The sequence below is a fragment of the Centruroides vittatus genome, unplaced genomic scaffold (genome assembly GCF_030686945.1).
Source record: "Centruroides vittatus isolate TY-2023 unplaced genomic scaffold, ASM3068694v2 contig_912, whole genome shotgun sequence".
In the NCBI taxonomy this organism is placed as follows: domain Eukaryota; kingdom Metazoa; phylum Arthropoda; class Arachnida; order Scorpiones; family Buthidae; genus Centruroides; species Centruroides vittatus.
The window spans coordinates 622,003-641,713 of record NW_027122601.1 but is presented as its reverse complement, the minus strand read 5'-3'; the positions used below and the strand labels follow the sequence as shown (position 1 = coordinate 641,713).

At 29.7% G+C, this 19,711-nt stretch overlaps 2 protein-coding genes across 2 annotated transcripts in view; both read left to right on the top strand.

The window, feature by feature from the left end:
* The window catches only part of LOC136984309 (neuropeptides capa receptor-like), a 30,827-nt gene extending 17,841 nt beyond the window's left edge, over positions 1-12,986 (top strand). Inside the window, exons 2-4 of the mRNA XM_067281242.1 lie at positions 4,666-5,214; positions 10,570-10,704; positions 12,219-12,986. Of these exons, the coding sequence (XP_067137343.1) occupies positions 4,666-5,214; positions 10,570-10,704; positions 12,219-12,862 (1,328 nt within the window). The 3' untranslated portion in view covers positions 12,863-12,986. The remainder of the gene's footprint in view (positions 1-4,665; positions 5,215-10,569; positions 10,705-12,218) is intronic.
* The window catches only part of RpL10Ab (ribosomal protein L10Ab), a 513,017-nt gene that overhangs the window by 349,029 nt on the left and 144,277 nt on the right, over positions 1-19,711 (top strand). The window lies entirely within an intron of this gene.

The window sequence follows — 19,711 nt, the reverse complement described above, 5'->3', positions numbered from 1 at the left end:
ATAATTAATATGCAATGTCTACTTTTTTAATCGAGAAGTTCAAAAATTTTAATTGTTAAGCCAGAGTTTTTTGAAAGCTTCAAAAATATAACGGTTTTTGAAAGAGGCTTTCAACATAATATATACCATAGCTCCTTCTACAGTATTGTTTGTTGCATCTCTTCGAATGACTGGAATTTAAAATATTGAGCACCGTAGCTGTGCACTTCTGAATTAACAAATTATATTTTAAATTCAATTTCTATTAAATAATTATAAAATAATATAATTACAAGATTTCCAAATTCAGAAATTTTTCAGATGAAGAAAAAATGCTTCTATAGGAGAATATACGAGTAATTTTGATTTTTTCCAATAATTTTCACCGGCAAAGGACTGATAATTTCATAGATTTTTTTTTATATTTATAGAACTTATATGGTCCTGCTTTTTATATGCTTTATACTAATCATTTAAATATCGCTAAGTGTAGCACGTAGTAATTATCTTATTGGTTTTTTTGACTCAAATTCTGTGTTTAGAATTTGAGTACGCATAGTGTATTCGTTATAAGAAAGAACACTTAATAGATTTATTGAATTCAAACTTTTATATATTGTACCATTATTCCAAATGAAAGCATTGAAGTATACGATGATATATAAAGTTTCCTGCCTTGTGGTACCCTTAACATTTCTAAACTGAAAAAATATGTATTTAATAATAAAGACTATGATTCCGTGCTTTCAAAAAATTATTAAAATTGCATTATTGCACCATTAATTATAAAACAAGAGAAATTAATTCGATTGTATATTCTACTATTGAATATATTAATGTAAATAATATAATCAATAAAGTATTATAACTATAACATTCTTTTTCAGTTATTATATGATGCCAAAAAGTTTGTTTTCTAAGTGGAAAATGCTGTTATTTTCGAAGTATATGCCTAATAGATTTCCAGTTAAAAAAAAGAACCAAAATAAGATATAAAGAACTAATGTCAATCTAGATGATGCCTTTCTCGTATATTCTATAAGGGATATCTAGATAGCACTGAATATGCCGTGAAATCTGATGCATCTTTTTTTATTTACAAACGAAGAGATCACTTCAGATGTATAAAAAGTAATTTCCTCTTAGATAACTTCAATAAAGAGACTTTCAAATGGAGAGTTATATTTAGCATGAAAGACCGAAAACACAAGAAGAAGAAGAATTGGCCACATATGTTAAGCGAAGAAATAGATCCAAGAAAACAACGTACTTGTTACTAGAGCAGATAAACGTAAAGCACTGGTCGTCATGAAAACGATATTAAAGACCGAAGCATGTGGAGACCGAAGGATATTGCCGGACACTTCACTATATTTCGTATCTAAGATGTATTACTGTAGTTGTGTAACATACATGCTGTATGTTACACAACTATCTAAACATCATAACGTCGCAAGGATATACATATCCAATTTGACACGAATGTTACAGTTCATTAAACACGCTAGAGTGAGCTTCTCAGAGACTCTACGATTATTTGAAATTTCTAAAACCCACAAGCAAGAACAGTGTCTTCGTTCAATAATGAAAAAATGTACTTCTCAAACTTCTTGGAAGAGTTGTTATACTGATTTCCGGGGAACAACATGCAATCCCATTCTTTCAATGTGGATAGTTCGCAGCAACTTGCATAAGAGCTAGAGCTGACAGCATTAACTAATAAAGAAGGCTCACTCAAAAAAAAAAAAAAAAAAAAAAAAACGCTATTCACGCAGTTTTCCGGGTCTTATTAACAAGTCTAACACCTAATTAGGGCCAGTTTTCCATAGAAAGTCTTCCCTGAAGGTACTCTTTCTTGGTTGATTGTCCAAGCATTGCATTGTCTTCTTCCATCACTCGTAACTGATGAAAAATATATTACTGTCTTAGAAAGTACTTACATATGCACACGAGACCAATAAATATATGCACTTACAGAATTAGCGTGCATTATATATTTCTCTTCTTATTAGGATACGAACTGCTTATCAAAAGCATGGAAACACGTATAATAGAATGGTATCAGATAAGCAGATATCACATAAGAATATATCCATTTTCATTGATCAATACAAAAAGATACAACAGACATCACAAAATATTCAATGCTCCCCAGGTATCCCGTATAGTAAATAAAAGGAGATATCGTCTAGATATGGCATTAGTTCCTTTTATATTTTACAGTTTAATATTATTTCATTTTTTCCATATGTTTAAATTTAAATACTGTATTACTGTTTCTTTTCTAACTGAATTTGACACAATGTTCTATTTTGTGCTAATCTGATGACCGTTGCTAGTACAGACGAATCGTTTGAAATACTCAATAAAATTTTTTGCTGGTAAAGGTAAAGGTTTATTATAAGTAATAAGTTGAAACATATACAATGATATTAGAAATTAAAATCAAATATAAATCTTCTTATATGTAATGTTATATATAAGATATAAAGCATAAAAGACTTTAACGTCAAATGATTTATAATGATGACTTGTTTTACGTATAACAAAAAATCCTGTATATAACAAATATATATAAGTTACAATAAGAGTATCTAACATTGCCATATAAAACAAGCTAAAGTGGCGACGGACTAGTCACAATGTTAGAAAAAGATAATCGATGGATTGGAGGATACTTGACTGAATACCAAGAAACAGGAAGAGACTCGAAAATAACCCATAAAAATGGGAAAATAAAATCAGGAGATTGTCGGGATAACATGGAAAAAGAAAGCAACGAACAGATGGTCTCTTCCAGATTGGAAGACCCTTGGAGAAGCCTTCTTCTTGCACGGATTGAGAACGGTTGATGCTCATCTTCAAACGTTCTCAATCTATGATGATGTATAGAATTCATTAGATTAAGGATTAGTTTTAGTTATGATTACCTATATCAGTACGAAAAAACTGGCTCTTTCTTTTTTTCTATTTAAATGTTAATCAGCCAGATGGTCGCGATTACGCGTTAACGTATCAATCTAAAGGATTTTGGTTCAAATTTGATAATGATGTCGTTTGTCATCCTTTATTCGTGCTGATCGGCATTGATTACATTCGTTAGCAAACCAATATTCAAACAGTCTTACTTTAACAAATCGTCACTATTGGCTCTTAATATTAATATCTGCTTAATATATTAGTTCCAAAAGTTTTCACTCCGAAAGCACTAATTACCTTTTCGATGCTCAATGGATTTCTTTGCGTTAATGATGTAATACAGAGAGATTCATTGTGTTACACTCGTCTCGTAATATTAGTTCTTTAACTAACAGATTGATGAAGACAAGTAGGAGAGATTGGGAGGGAAGGAAGACATGAAATATTGTAAAAAATGAGAGATTTGCCAAACTTGTCATGTTGCGTTGTTAGGTTATCAGTTACGTTGGTTTTATTCGATTACGGCAACGCGATGGATGGGCGAACTGCTGAGGGAGATTACCTCCCAGGAGGTCTTTCATGGAAAGCTGGCCCCTATTTAGATGTTACGTGAAGAAAACCCAGAAAACTGATAGTGGCAAGCTCGTTGGCGAGGTGTGAACCCGCTACCAGCGTTCAGTGTTTTTTTCACTCCGCCACTGGTGGGCTTCTATCAGTTACGTAATGATGATGTATGTTGTTATTTTTAAACGTTTTCATCCATGATTCGTGCAACTGACAACACGTATTTGAAAGATTTTACTCTTTCAGATGATTCTTACAACAAATCTAACATGAAGTTTATAAAAATCTTTGTAAATGTTGATGATAATGCATTTTGTGATATTTATTTACCATATGCCAAAATTTAGATAAGGTAGCGTCTCTTTTTCTAACTTGATTAGAATGAAATATGATGATTTAAGGCAATCACGGGCAGCTTTATTGTGTCCGAAATCGTCTCGCTGTTTACTTTATGGTACATTTACTTGGTTTTCCTCATAATACTCTACAATTTTAAGTTGCCGTGGTCAGGATCTGCTCTTGTCAATCCAAAATTGTAACGATTTAATATTTGATCTGTTCATTTTCCTTTATTTAAAAAATAATAAATTGACGAGTCTATTGTATTAAAGTTGTGAATGTATGTAAATAAATTATTTCATTTTTTTATTTTTTTTTTGTCTACAAAATTTGATCATTTTTTAGTTGTTTATCCTTGCCTCAGGTACTGTCCGTTATTACCTGTGCCATGAGAATACCAGACACTGTCTAGTTTTTTTTTTAATTTTTTGAGGAAAACAAGTTAGATTTTTTAATGTCCAACACTGTAAGATAGCCAACAGATCAATTGGTGTAAAAAGATCAAAGTTTTCTCTAACGGTTCTCGTAGACTAAAAAAAGGATCTTGTGTCCACAATTCCCACAGTCACCCCAGTAAAGTTCGTATATGATAAATATCACATTTTCTTCTTAAATTCATCGATATATTGAAATAAGTGATTTGAAGACAAAGAAGAAATTTTTGAGACAAGCTGATTTAGCTTAAAAAAATTCCCATATTAATATAAGTTTCATATTTATTTCCAAAATTATTTCATTTTATTTACTCTTTTTCGCAAATTATTATAGAGCAATGAAAATTGTTTAACACTTCATTTTGAAAATTTCGATCTCGATTCTCAAAACAATAAAATAGAACTAATTTGTATGTATTTTTCGTTACAGCAATGCCTTTAGAATTATACACATTATGGCAACAGTATCCATGGAGTTTAGGCAACGCAATGTGTGAACTGAGAGCCATAGTGCCCGAAGCCACGACATACGCTTCTATATTGACCATAGTGACTTTCAGCACGGAAAGATACGTGGCCATATGCCATCCCATACGCCAACAAACAAAGTCCAAACTGTCCAGAGCCATTAAAAATATTGTTGTTATATGGTTAATATCTCTACTAGCAGCCACGCCTTATGGCATATTTACAAGTGTAAATTATTTAACTCTGAAAAACGAAACTCTTAAAGAATCTGCGTGGTGTGGTTTTCCATTTACGGATCCAAACAAGAACTGGGAGACTCTATTGTTGTGTTCCACTGTTATGTTTTTTGTTATTCCCATGACTGTGATTGTCATTCTTTATGTCAGAATAGCCGTGACGTTACATCAGTCGAATAATTTGCAGCGATGTACATCCGAAATTAACACAGCTTGTAGGACTGATGGTGAAAGATCAAAAGTACAAAGCCGTAGAATTGTTGTAAGGATGTTGAGTAAGTACTTTTTCCTGTTTACGTGTTTTGTCTGCTTAGAGATACTTTTACTTTGTTTTTTTTCGAAACTTTAATCATAATGGCTATCGTGATTTGTAAACAATGTACGTAGACAAGTCGATTTAATATTCTGCTGAAGTCCCTGCTATTCCCTCGCGTTAAAAATATGCAGTACAGTACATTTATAGAAATGAAATATGAATAAGAGCATGTTTATCTTTTTCGAATATACTTTTATACAAAGCCGGGTTGATATCACGTCTCTCAAATTAATTTTGCTTTCGTTTCACGTACTCAAAGCTATTACTATTCCCTATGGTACATCAAAATTTCAGTTTATGAAAAAATGTAGCGTAAATATATCAATCTCATGGCTAAAAACTACATAAATATGGAAAAAGATTACGATGCTCGATTTAGAATAAAACACACAAAAAAACTATTTCAGTAATTAAATAATCATTAATTTTTCCTAATAAAATTCTATATAATGTGAACATGAGCACATTTTTCACTTGGAAACGTAACACATTCTTTACATGAAAATAATTTGTTAAATTGATAAAATTTGTTGTGCGCCTTCTTCACGTAGTTTGAATTGATGTTTGTTCATTTCTTATTTTTATATACTCTTAATATATTTAAATAATATAAAATATGATTTAATATATTTAATATTCAAATGCTCTAAACTCATATTTATATTCGTATACTTAACAAAGGAAATAAAACGTAAAGACTTTGTTCCATTTAACAAATATCAGCTCGATTCGATAAATTGAAAAAATGGAACGTGATAAATAAATCTTAAATGCATAAAGTAAGAGGTGACATTTAATTTATTCCAGTTAAAGAGAGAAATGCAAAAATGATTATTTTTTCTGAAATTATAGAACGTGAATAAAGATAACGTCAACAATTTATTTTATTCTCATTATTGTTTTCTCCGTCCGCCGAATCACAAGAAAAACTTTTATCTTCTGCTTTGGTTGGTCTTTTTTGATGGTCGTTGACAAAAATATTGTATTTTATCTATTTTCTACAAGCGTCTTTCCATACAATTGTATCGATTCAGCTACGATACAATCCCGAAATTCGCATTAGTTTTTGTCACGAAGAAATTTATTGTATTTGACGCCTCCGACAAGTTTCGATTTTTAATTTTTTGTCTTCTGATATTTATCAACTTTATTATTTTTCTAAAATAACCGTGATATTTATAAACAACTTCAATCAATTTTGTAATTTGTCTTATGACAGATTCCACGTGAATTTTATCGTTAAATTTTATGTACTGTACATATAATAAAATGCCTGTCTGTTCTCTATACACTTCTAAAACCTTTCAAATTTTTCATAGTTACCCTCTAGAGCCTTGCAGAAAACATAGGCTACCATCCTAATATACGTATTTTATACGTATATTAGGATGGTCCTTATTATAGAGTCTAAAAACACCAGTTATATTTTGTATAGGAGCAGCTGCCTAACTTGTTTCCATTATTGAAGAAAAGTAATATTCCCAATATTTGGATAAAATTTAAAGATTGCTACCAAAGTTTGAAACATTAAATTTTCTTTATCTTAAGAAAAATACAATACTAAGCATTTAAAGTTTACAGTTGGTAATTTCTATGTTACAATGTCACAAGATGACGTTATGAGCTCTAACTGCTGTTCTTACGTATGATTAGTGATTGGTCCTATGCTTAACGTTTGACATATTGAGATTTTTCAGATCATGGTAGCCATTAGTTAATAGTAGCCCCAGTACTGGTCCTTTAGTGGAAAATGAATAGTTTATATGATAAAATATTCAAAGCACTTTTACGAAGGGTTTATTAGGAAAAATACCGCCTGAAGACCGTCTCCTAGCTGCTTCATATCACCATCAGATCCCGAATATACCGTAAATATATTTTGTAATGATATGATATTCATCACTAATGTACACTAATATAATTTTTTCTTGTTAATTTAATACACTTTAATATATTAGTTAATATAGAAACCATAAAATTCTCAACAAAAACTAATACAAGAGCAACATTTTATATAAGATTGTAATATAATAACTTGTCTATATTTTTCCACTCTTACTTTTTTACTGACAGGTTCTTGACTCGGATAATGAACTATGAGAGGTCTAAATATTTCTTTATTAAATCTATAAGTAGACAGTGCATCTCTGGTTTCACTCTCCTCATCACTATACATATCTATTACAATCTTAAAAGCAAGTAGACACCGATTTGTTATGAAATAAATTAATATTTTTAAAATTAATAATTTAAAAACCCAATAAAGTGTACCCACAACAACTGTATTGATTACTTACTGGAATATTGTGAAGGAAACATAACTATTAGGCGTTTATATTTAAATAACAATAAAAAAGTAATAACATTTATGCCAAAATATTATTATTGTTGTTATTATTACTCTATTTATATTTATAAGACAATAAAATTTTAGTTTTTAGAATATATTAAAAGATAAATTATTATATAAATTAGAATCAATAAAATAATAATACAGTATATAAATTAGAATCACTGCGAGGAAAATAAATATTGTGTATCCTCATATTTAAAAAAAAATTCTTACGTAGGAAGCTTTGATGTGTTTTCCAATATTATACTTTAATAGCATGATGCACGAAATGATTCTTCTCAGATATTAGTGCAGTTTCTTGAAATATCTTACATTTTGCATCATAATTCCATCGACATTTCGAAGTGATTGTTTATAAGTAATGCGAAAAACTTTTCTGAAACGTATAGCTCGTTTCAGAAAACTTTTTCGCAGATGATAAATTTCCCCGATTTCTCTCTGATGATACAGTTAATAAATCGTAGTTGAAAACTATAGATGCAATATCTTCAATCTTCTTGTCACTGATAACAGATGTTAGCACTAAAATGCAAAAGTGATTAATTCTAAGATATTCGAAGTGCAATGAGAAAACAATATGCATATTCTATGAGAAGTAAAGTTTTAACGTCATCAATATAAAAAAATTTAATGTATGAAGCGTGCAATGCCTTAATGTTGTAAATGCCAAAAAACAAACTTTTCAGGAGGGATAAAAAGGCAATTTTTCTAGTGAATGAATTCCTTCAAGTCTTGAAGGAATTCATTTCAATTATACAATAAAATAATTAAAAAAAACTCACAAAGTTACAAATTCTCTGGAATAACGAAATGATAAACATAAACCGTAATGTTTTAAGCGCCAAAAGTGACTTACACTTTGTCGCTTACAACGTTATGGCTTGCACGTACTGTAAATTCGACTTCAAAATAGAGGGACTTATAGCGCCACTATCGCCACAATGTATATATGTTACAGTAAAAACCCGTTTTTAGTGAAAACGCGTTTTAACTAGTTGAAACTAGTTTTTACTGGATGTCATTGTTATAACCCGTTTTGTCTAGTTAAAACTAGAATTTACTGCTGTACATGTTTTGATTTTAGATAAAACTAAAATCAAACATTAACTTTTTAACTTTTAACATTAGTTAAAACTAATTTTAGCTACATAAATATGTTTGGAGGAAATAAATAAAGTGATGATTGGGATTAAAACATTTGTATTATTTAATACCATATTTATTGAAAACATTGGTCACACATCTGTGTTATTAACATTAATTAACCCTTTGTCCCCGAAGGCACCGATCGATCGGTACCCTGGCTTTTTAAAGCAAAACTTCGAGGGTACCGATTCATCGTTACTTTGGTAAATATCGATTTTTGTGAAATTTATTAACAACAGATATAATCTCGTTCGATACGAAGTGAATAAAGTATAATAATTCATTATATTAGTTAATAGCAGTATAAAATTTTGATTTTAAACAAATATTTGATATAATGTGCGATAATTTCACAACGAATAAACATACATGCATAAGTGTTATATCGAATTGTACAAAACAATATTCTACGTCTTTCTGGCTCAGTGCCAGCAAACAACTATGTAACTAGACAATGTTAATTTTCACAAAATGTTACAAATTATCAAGTTTATGTGTCAGTTCTGATACATATTATTTTTTTTCTTATACATTTTTCTAATAAAATGCATTGAAAAATATCGTATTTAAAACTAAATATATTAATAAATGTAAGTGATTTTTTCACATAGATATAATGATAATTTGATTTTTGGTGAACTTTTAAAATAATATCGCCCGACTGACCTATATTGCCTTAGAAGGGATCGCAAAATAAACGTAAACAAGATGTCGGGGAAAAGGGTTAAAGCGATACGAAATTCATCATACACTATAGGAACGTGTTAGCTGAATGACCTTGGTCGAAACAGTTTTTACTAAGCCATTTTGTTAAAACCCGTTTTGTCTAGTTAAAACTAGTTTTAACTCAAATTCATTTTTGACTAGCAGTAAATTCTAGTTATAACAATGACATCCAGTAAAAACTAGTTTCAACTAGTTAAAACGCGTTTTACTAAAAACGGGTTTTTACTGTAACATATATTTGCAGCAGAAAACATTGCATTTAGAATTTGTTTCTTCAATAAAACGTATTTAGAGAAAAATGGCATTACACGTTTCATATAAGTTAATGCCAAGCAAGCTGACAATATTTATAATAGTTATTTGGGGCATTGTCTCCAAATTGTGTCATGAATCTTCCCACCAACCCACACCAACTTTTTACTATATAAAAGACTATACAACTGTATTTCTTTACTGATAATTATCGATTTCACTTACCGGTACAATTCTCGGTAATAATCACTATTGTAGTGGAAGTAAAACGCGAAATTTCCTATATCATCGGGGAAATTTCTCGTATTGTTCAATGAATTTCATCACGTGTGTAGATTCCTCGGGCGACGAGTCGTTTTTGTCACGAGATGAACTCGTATAGCATTTTTAATATATGCTCTAACCGTAACATGGCGTGACTATATAGATTTGTCCCATAAAAAAAGCTATTCTATAAAACTGAGTTTTCCAAATAGTTTTAATAAATATTTTAATATTTATGCTATGAATAAATTTAAAGTTTTTACTTTTAAATTAATTAATCATTAATCGAATACGTAAATAATTTAATTAACTAATTAAATTTTACGTGTCTCGTCGAGCCTGATATAATTCATTTTTAACCTTCGGGATTTTAATTTGTCCATGTAAATATAGTACTTAAAAATAATAGGATGGTAGTTTAATTATTAAATTCTTCGAAACGATTAATTAGAAAAATTCTAATTTATATTTCGATATAATCATGTGACAAAATTCAATCGAATTCCCTTATAATCTACTAACGAGTCTAATTAATGTGTTTGAACATGTTTTTACGAATCTAATTCTTTACAGTTGCTGTTGTTACTGCATTTTTCGTGTGCTGGGCGCCTTATAATACGCAACGTCTGCTTTTTGTATACGTTTCCTTATATGGCGAATGGAATGACACCATTAAAAGGATAAACCAAGATTTATTTTGCATAGCAGGTAATTATTAAGTTTACCTAATTTCTCTGTTTATTTTTCTTCAAATTTTTATTACTATAATTACGTCACCGTACGTCATGGCGATGTGTGTGTTTTACTACTATTGGCGTCATACTAAATACTCGTACGTTCTCTGTGACGTACTTTTAAACAAGACACGAGACTCATTAAAAGAAAACTAAAAAAGAAAAAAAAAAAGGATATTTTTAGAGAGCCGTTAATTTATTAATTTTAATTTTTCTTGTCAAAATAAAATATTTAAAACAGGTCTCAAATTGCCTAATTAATTCGTTAGTTACATTATCAACGATAGCCAATTAAAGCTTTTGTTACATTCTTAAGTAACTAGACGTAACATTTACACGTATGCAATTTTTAAATTTAAAAACTCTAATTAATCCATTTCATGTCAACAAATTAGCAAAATGAAAATCACGTGTCTGTTTATTACAATTAAAAATATTTATGCAATTTAATTGTAATTTACTTTACAGAACGGGATTAAATAATATTTTATAATTAATATATAATGCACCTTGTAAATATTGCACGTGAGAAATAAAATACTTTATTTAATCATATAAACAAATTTAACATTTTAATATAAAACGCGCGATGCATTCGTTTAATATTTAAATTTCCGAGAAGGCAGACAACGGCATCTTTAGCTGTCACGAATTTTCTAAAACAGCAGCATCTAGCCCGTCACGTGATAAAGACGCATTGCCGATATGCGAACAATCACGTGGTGGAAAATTAAAACTTTTATAAATATTTAAATATAAGGTTACAGAATTATTTAAGAAATCATTTGCAATAATAATGATAATAATAAATAAGTAAAATCACGCGTGATAAAAGAAAAAGTTATTTTAAAAATAATTACAAAAAATTTGAATTTTAAAACTAGCCAATATGTGAATGGCTTTCTTTAAAAAAAAAAAAAAAAAAAAAAAAAAAAAAGCTTTTCGTCTATTGGTTGATTTAAATTTTCTTTTAACGGTGATTTTGAAGTTTCTTCACGCGATTGGTTGTTTTTTTTAAGTTTCTTTCTGCAATTGTAATTTAAATTATTATTGTGTTATTTAAATTAATCTTTTATAATATAAAATTAATAATGCATGATTCTTTTTAATTATCCAGATAATTAAACTGCTTATATATTTCTAATTTAATATACCATTTAAACTATATCGTAATTAAATTCGTCTCTTTGACAAATAAATAGCATTGTCTTGTTAAACTGTTTTAAAATTTCCTTATTCATGTTGTAACATCATTCTAGAAACTCGGCCCGCGAAAACATTTAATTATTATCTTTAATAATATATTTACATTGTAAACCACATAACACTAAGCACATTTTACACACAAAATCCGATAAATATTTGCTTAACTTTGTGCGATGTTTACCCGAAAATTACATGGGTAAAGACTTAAGTAAACTAAGAAAATTTAGCAAAATAACTTCTTAATGCCTGAGGGTGTATTAAAACTTTTCAATTTTCTTGCAGGTTGTTTGTATTACTTCAATTCTACTATCAATCCTATTTTGTACAGTGTCATGTCAAATAGATTTCGCGTTGCCTTCAGGGAAAAACTTTGCAAGGACAAAAATCTCATATGGTGTTGTTGTTGCTGTTGCGAATGTGGTAAAAGTGAGACGACAAACAAAACTCAAAAAATTGCCATTTACAGAAATTCTCATTCGCAAAATTCGGTCAAGTCATGCTTCAGTTATCCACTGAACAATACGAAGCTCAACGCTAATAATTCATTTCCAAAATCGAGATCGGATCTGGAAAGCAATCAGAGTGGTATAATCTGGTTTAAAAATCCCCATTACACGTCAGTCAGCGTAAGATACGATAATAAACACGTTAATACCGAAATCGTACGTATGGGAACGGAGAAGAATAGAAACAGCGAGTCATCCATACAGAAAAATGAATTGGCCGAAGAACTGAATAGTGCACTCGAACCCGAATTGGCGAAGCTAACGGAAAGCGAACCGGAATGCGTCGATTGTACTAATTGTAATATATTCCAACCGAAAATTAAATCTCAGTTATACAGTTTGGTTGATAAAAGTTCGAGCAGCGTACAGAATGAGGAATCGACCAGAATTTCCGATGCTCTAGCAGAGTCTATTGTATGAACGAAGAATCTTTTTTCAAACAGTTTTCTATAAATTCGTCTACCTCATTGATTCATAAATTTATTGCATTATTAAGTGTAAGCTATTGCTTGATTTTCACGCATAATAAATTCCAATTTTTCAATCGTGATGTTTTTTCTTCTTCATACCTTACTAATTTTTTTACCATTTACACGAGCAAGTCTTCATCCAGAATTAATTTAATGCACGCTCTTCTCTATTTAACGTGTAGGCGTATAAACTGGTTCGTAAATTTCATTTCTAAGAATGCAACCAAATGATGTTAATAAACAGGAAGACTGTCGACATCTTCGAAGAAATTTGTGTTTATTGTAGCTTTGTTTACCGATTAAATTTCGTTAAAATAATTTATTTAAATTTATTAGTTTCACCCTTACACGGGTAAAAAAAAATCAATGATTTATATATTATGAAAAAGATTTTGTTAGTTCAGATTATAAAATATTAATGTACTAAAAAATGAGAAAATTCCTCTTTATAAAAATTTAATTTTTAAAATTTTAATGGAAAAAGTGAGCAATAGGTTATTTCAGAAATAAAAGCAGATTAGTGATTTATTTATAATTTTAAAAAAATAAAAAATGGCTACGTAATTCGATAATTGAGACATTCAAACCAACGAATCGATAACTTTTATTTCTAAAAATTGTTTTTCAAATTTTAAAGTAGTTATTTTTAAATATTAAGCAAGTAATTTTATAAACACCAGAGAGAAAACACATCTGTTTTTAAATGAATGTTTCAAAAACAATACAAACAACAATTTACCTTCATTTTTAAATAAAAATTCAAAAAGCAAATAACAGCTAAAAGTTATTTTTAATAAACATTTTAATAAAAATTCATCATAACGTAGACAAAATAAACGGCGAAGTTAACTGCAATCACAGTTAAAGTAAAACTATATCGATTCACGTAACAAGGGATTTACTCCAGTCGAAGGATCGATTTTGGCAAAAGCAATGTTTTTTTAAAATATTTTTTTCCTGCGGTTTAAAGTTCGCAATACATTATAAATTTAAAAAAAATAGTATTTAAATATTTCCGAGCTGTCATTTAGCAACTCAATTATGTAACTAAAAATAGTTTTTTTTTTCCATTCACATAATAACTTGTGAATTAAAACAAGGCGAATGAACTCATTCACAATGTCGTTTGTATCACGTACTCGTGAAATTCATACAATAAAATAGACACGCCCATTTTATTCGTTCTGTTCTCAACCCAACGACATTGTTTATTTCAGTTATTATATTTTTCAATTATGGAAAGTGTAATTACACGAAAAATATTTAATTTGAGCAATCCAAAACGGCTTAAATAAAATTAATATTTAAGTGAGAATTTACGACTGGTAAATGGAGTTGATAGTAACTAGCAACCATTCATTAACACCAACATAATTTTACCTTAAAAGAAGAACTTCATAAGCAATTGTAATCGTGATTTTCGCATTTATAAATGAATTTTTATTCGATAGAATAGTTCATTCAATTAATCGTAAAATTCAAGTTTAATTGAACACTTCATAAAATATATTTTTATTATAAGTTGTATTGTACTGTTCAAATATTGCAACATCAGCTTAGTACCTCAACAAAATTGATTATTTATATAAACCCCACTAGCCAAATTTATAAAATAATAAATTGTTTACACCTAAACTAATTAAACTTCATGGCATAAGCTCATGACATTAACACTGCATGGTTGTCTCTTCGTGTCAGATACGCTGTTATTGATATGTTCAATTATTGTACAAATAACATCCCGCATAATATTAATATATTCAATTTGATTTTAGTCGTTTTTGAGTTTTCTGAAAAGAAACCGTTATCGTAATACAACTTAATATAGTGTAACGGGTTAATATAACAAAATTTTCACAAGAAAATGTATTCTTACATTTCGATTTTCTATTATTATTTTCCATTTTTTCAAATACTGTATATTAAAAAAGGTATATAGAAATTCGAAAATAGTATTTTTGATATAAATTATCTCGACAATTTTCTGCAATTATTTAAAAATATTAATATTTAGTGAATTAAAAGCATCTAATTTGAAACAACTGGCCTGAAAAGAAAAACGCTCATTGGTATAAACAGACCCTTAACAGCGAATAATTATACTGTATATAAATAAAGGTTTTCGATTCGTTTAATGAGTCACTATCGCGTTACAAGCCTCGTATTTATTCAGGTTACGCGTTCTATTCTTTATAACGTAATGATGATTAGTTAGAATCAAAAACTTTTATTTAAATTTAATTATTCACTGTTAAAGTTATCCGCTTCTGTTTATAAAGCGACGTTATTTTTATCTTTATTGTGAGAAATAGATTTAATTTTATTAGAAAAAAAAATTACTGATTATCAAAATTGCTTTTTCGTTCTAGAATCACAACATTCGTTGTTACTAATACAACTTGAATTCAAGAGAGGCAAATTACTTCATAATATATACATTACAAGCATTTGCGATATCATGAACACCAACGAAGCAGTTACTTCGCAGAAATTTTCGAAAAGACAGAATAATCAGCCACCATTTCCCTGTAACATGGTCAGCACGTTCACCAGACTTGAACCCATGTGAATTTTGGCTTCGGGAGCATCTAAATGTTTAATACATACATTGCAAATTTAGCGGAACTGAAAGCCAGCATCACGCATCATATCCACATCTCTACAGAAACACCCACATCAGTTGTTGAACACGCTATTTTGCATTTTCAGCTTGATCTCAATGAGAAGGACAACATATTGAACATTTGTTATGTCACTCATGTTTTTTAACTTTGTATTGCTTTCCACGTAATAGAGCACGCATTGTCCCCTATTGGCAAATTTTAATTTTTTTACAAACAAAATTCCATTGCTTCACGAATATTCGCGTGTGAAGAAGTCACTCTGACCAGTGGTTCTTTTTTCAGACTACTATGAGATAGGATACTTTAATTATAACAACCTGTACGTTATTGTAGTAACAAACACGTGACTGTATACAGCTTGTTATAATCTATATATTTCTCATTATAAAACATCTATATTGGCTTAATGAAAAAATAGCACTAACTACACATGAAGTAAAGTTCTGTTAGTTCCAAATATAATTTTGTAGTAATAAAACTAATTATGTAAAATTACTTCTGTTGTAAATGTAATATTTAGCGATAGTTTAGAAAATTTTTTTTTGAAAAATGTAAAAATAGTGCCATCAGGATTTTTTAAATCAGATAATTCTGAATGGATCATTTGAATTATTAATATGTTATAGTAATTCTTCTTCGACTTAACAGATTTATTACTGGAAACTTTTCTGGATCTTTCATATTTAATGACAAACACTACATAGTTGTTAAACCAGATAAAAATTTTATGGCACTCCATTTTACTGAAAAATCCTTCCCTCTGTGCCCCAGATTTCTCCAGATTAATTTAATTATAATCATCAGAATTATAATTAAAATAATATACTTCTTATTTTACTAACCTTAAGGACCCAAATTCCATATTTAATTTCAAGTATTTTTGTATATAAATTATCAAACACAAAACTTAAACAATTCTGAAATGTTTTCCTCTAAAAATTTTATTTTTTACAATTGATAAAACAATTAAATAACAAACGAAAAAGTATTTTTGGATTTCCAAGACCTAAACTCAAATTCTAATGCACTAAATCTAAATTTTATTGTTTCAATTATATTAATGTTTAATAATTATAATTATATTTCCAAACCTTGAAATTTGATTAATCTTTGAACTTAAGAAAATAGAATATGTATAAAATTAATTGACATTTAAGTAAGTGACTGGCGTAAGTTTCTGATTTTTCAAATAGTTCATTTTACATAATCTTTCTAAAAAGAAAAATGATGAGGATAATCTGTTGCCTTTTTTTAAAATTCTTTCTGTTCTAAACAATAAATATATTAAAGTTTTGTCAATATAAAATTATTTTCTTTTTGTGAAATAATCTCTGACAATTTTAAGCTGATTTATCATTATTTATTATTATTATACTTCAAAAAATGGTTAATATTTCAAAATACCAGTATGATTGAAAAATATTAAAATTATATTATTTCATTTCACTTAATTCAAGAAAAATCTTTATAAATCTACTTAAGCTTTTCTTATCTATTTGGGGTTGGCTTCATTCTTTCTGGAGTCGTATTTATTATCTTTTTAGTCCCCTCTATGTTCTGTCAGATGATTTCATTCCAATTCTTTTAGACTTTTCAATGTTTCTGGAATCCTTTAATTTTCAGTTAGTTTTTCTTCTTTGTAAAAATTTTTCTTGTTTTAGTGTAGTGTATGCCATAAAAATATAAAATACTGCATTTTCTTTCAATAGATCACTTGTAAATGAATAAATCAGTTATTATAAAGTTAATATTACACGAGTTGATAACTAAAATTATAAATTTCACATATTTTGTTTTAATTTTATGATCTTTGGCCCTTTGATTTCAGAGCTAAATCCATTATTTCAACTTACTTATTGCAGAGAAATAATGTTATCAATATCATAACACCTGCAAATAACATATTATGCATGCAACATCTACTTGTATACAAAGTCAATTTATCCAAAATCAAACAAAACAGAAAAGTTGATCTCTGAAACATGTCTGTCTTAGCACAGAAATTATTGATTTTACCATTTGTTTTTAATTTAATTTAAATATAAACATACAAATTAAGCAGCTGTGAAGATAGTAATTAATTATGAATCTGTTTAAAATTACGGATAATTTGAAATGGATTTAATTTTAATAACTAAACAGAACCATAGTTGTAATAAATTGTTAGTTTGTTAAGTAAAATTTACTTAAAGTTTAAACATTGGAATTGCATAAAAATTTATATATATATATGAAGCATGCAATGCCATAATATTGTAAATGCCATTTTTCTCTAAATACATTTTATTGAAGAAATGAATTCTAAACGTAATGTTTTTGCTGCAAAAAAATATTGTGATAGTGGCATTAAGTGGCTCTATTTTGAAGTTGAATTTATGTGCAAGCCATGTTTCAATTGACAAAGTGCAAGTCATGTGACTTTTGGTGCTTAAAACATTAAGGTTTATGTTAACATCACTTTGATATTTGAAAATTTGTAACCTAGTGAATTTTTACCATTTTATTGTAAAATTGAAATGAATTCCTTCAAGTCTTGAAGGAATTTGTTTTCAATTTTACAATAAAATGGCATGGCATGGTTCATACACACACATGCAAATGATGAAAAAAGCAAACAAAAATTTGCAATAGACACCTGTTTATTCAATAGCAAATATGACCCCTATGGGCAGCTATATACATGTCAAGGCATACTATCAATGAGGTAATTAACCACTCAGCAGTGAGGGACGTATATATACGTCGAGGGCGATCGTGTGGCAGTGGTGAGGGACGTATATATACGTTAAATTCTTTTGGGGGTATCACCAGAATCTAGCCAAAAACTACCGCAAAAAAAAATTCACATAAAAAATGAATTATGTAACAATAAAAAAAGACTTTTCTTTACTAGACATAACTGTTTACAAATACTTTTTCTAAAACGGAAATGAGAAAAATTGCGTGAAAAAATACTTTAAAAATTTTTCGGGTATATTCTCCACTACTAAGGGGTAGAACCATACCTGACTCTCCCACTGCTGAAAGGTTAATGGTTGTCTGAGGTATCCCTTGCCAAGCTGCATCCACTGTGGCATGCATGTATTAATGTGGCAGTGGTGCTCAGGATACTTCACATCAAATGAGGTCTTACAAGTGTTTGATGGGAGAGAAATCTGGCAAGGCTGATGGCCAGAACAGGATGTAAATTCCATTCAGGTTGTGGGAGTTTGCCATGTGATCGGGAATTGTCTTGCTGAAACACTATGTTGGGTACCGCCTGCATCTGTGGCCGAACCACAGGTCCCACAATCCATATGACATACTGATCCACTATCAGAGTACCGGAAATGTGGACTAGAGCTGTCCACTGATCAAACTTGATGTCTCCCCAAACTGTGATACCTGGTGAAAAGGGCTGGCACACAGCATTTCCTGGGATACCACCACACCTGTCATGCCTCCACAGACAGAAGTGGGATTCATCTGTAGACAATACCAATGCCATTCAGTGGTCCAATTGCAATGACAATGACACCACATCAAGAATGCAGCCTTATATTGAGCAGTTAATGGCACCTTGGTAGCTGGTTGTTGTGCATGCAGCCTGATTTCATGCAACCTGTTGGAAATTGTTTGGGTAGATACAGATGCACACTTTGATGGACACAGGTGGCTTCAAATGTTATGTGCTACAGCAAACTGGTCCTGATTGGCCATTCAACAAATCTGCTTGTCTGTGCACTGGTGTGAAAGCTTTCTTTGGCATGTTTGCAGATTTTCCTCCATCCATTGTCATATATTGCTGGATGGTATTCATGTTGTGTCCAACATGTCTGGCAACTTCATGCATCAACAAACCGAGTTCACTCATCTCCAGGATATGGTCCTGTTCCCAGTTTTTAACTGATGGTATTCAGCTCACTGTTGTCTCCAAGACATTTTCTACACTTCTTTGAAAGTTTGGATGCATTGAACAGTCAGTGATAGGATTTATGGCCTAAGGCAACTGCTGATGTTTATAACCCAAAACTGGGTACCACATGACCCGGTGCATATGCAAACTTAATCATTTGCATATGTCTGTCACCTCTACCAGCCCTGCAATTTCCGTGTGGCTACACATATTCCTTCATGGTATTGCAATTTCACTTTTGAAAAGTGTGTGTGTGTACTCCTCAAAATATACATAAAAT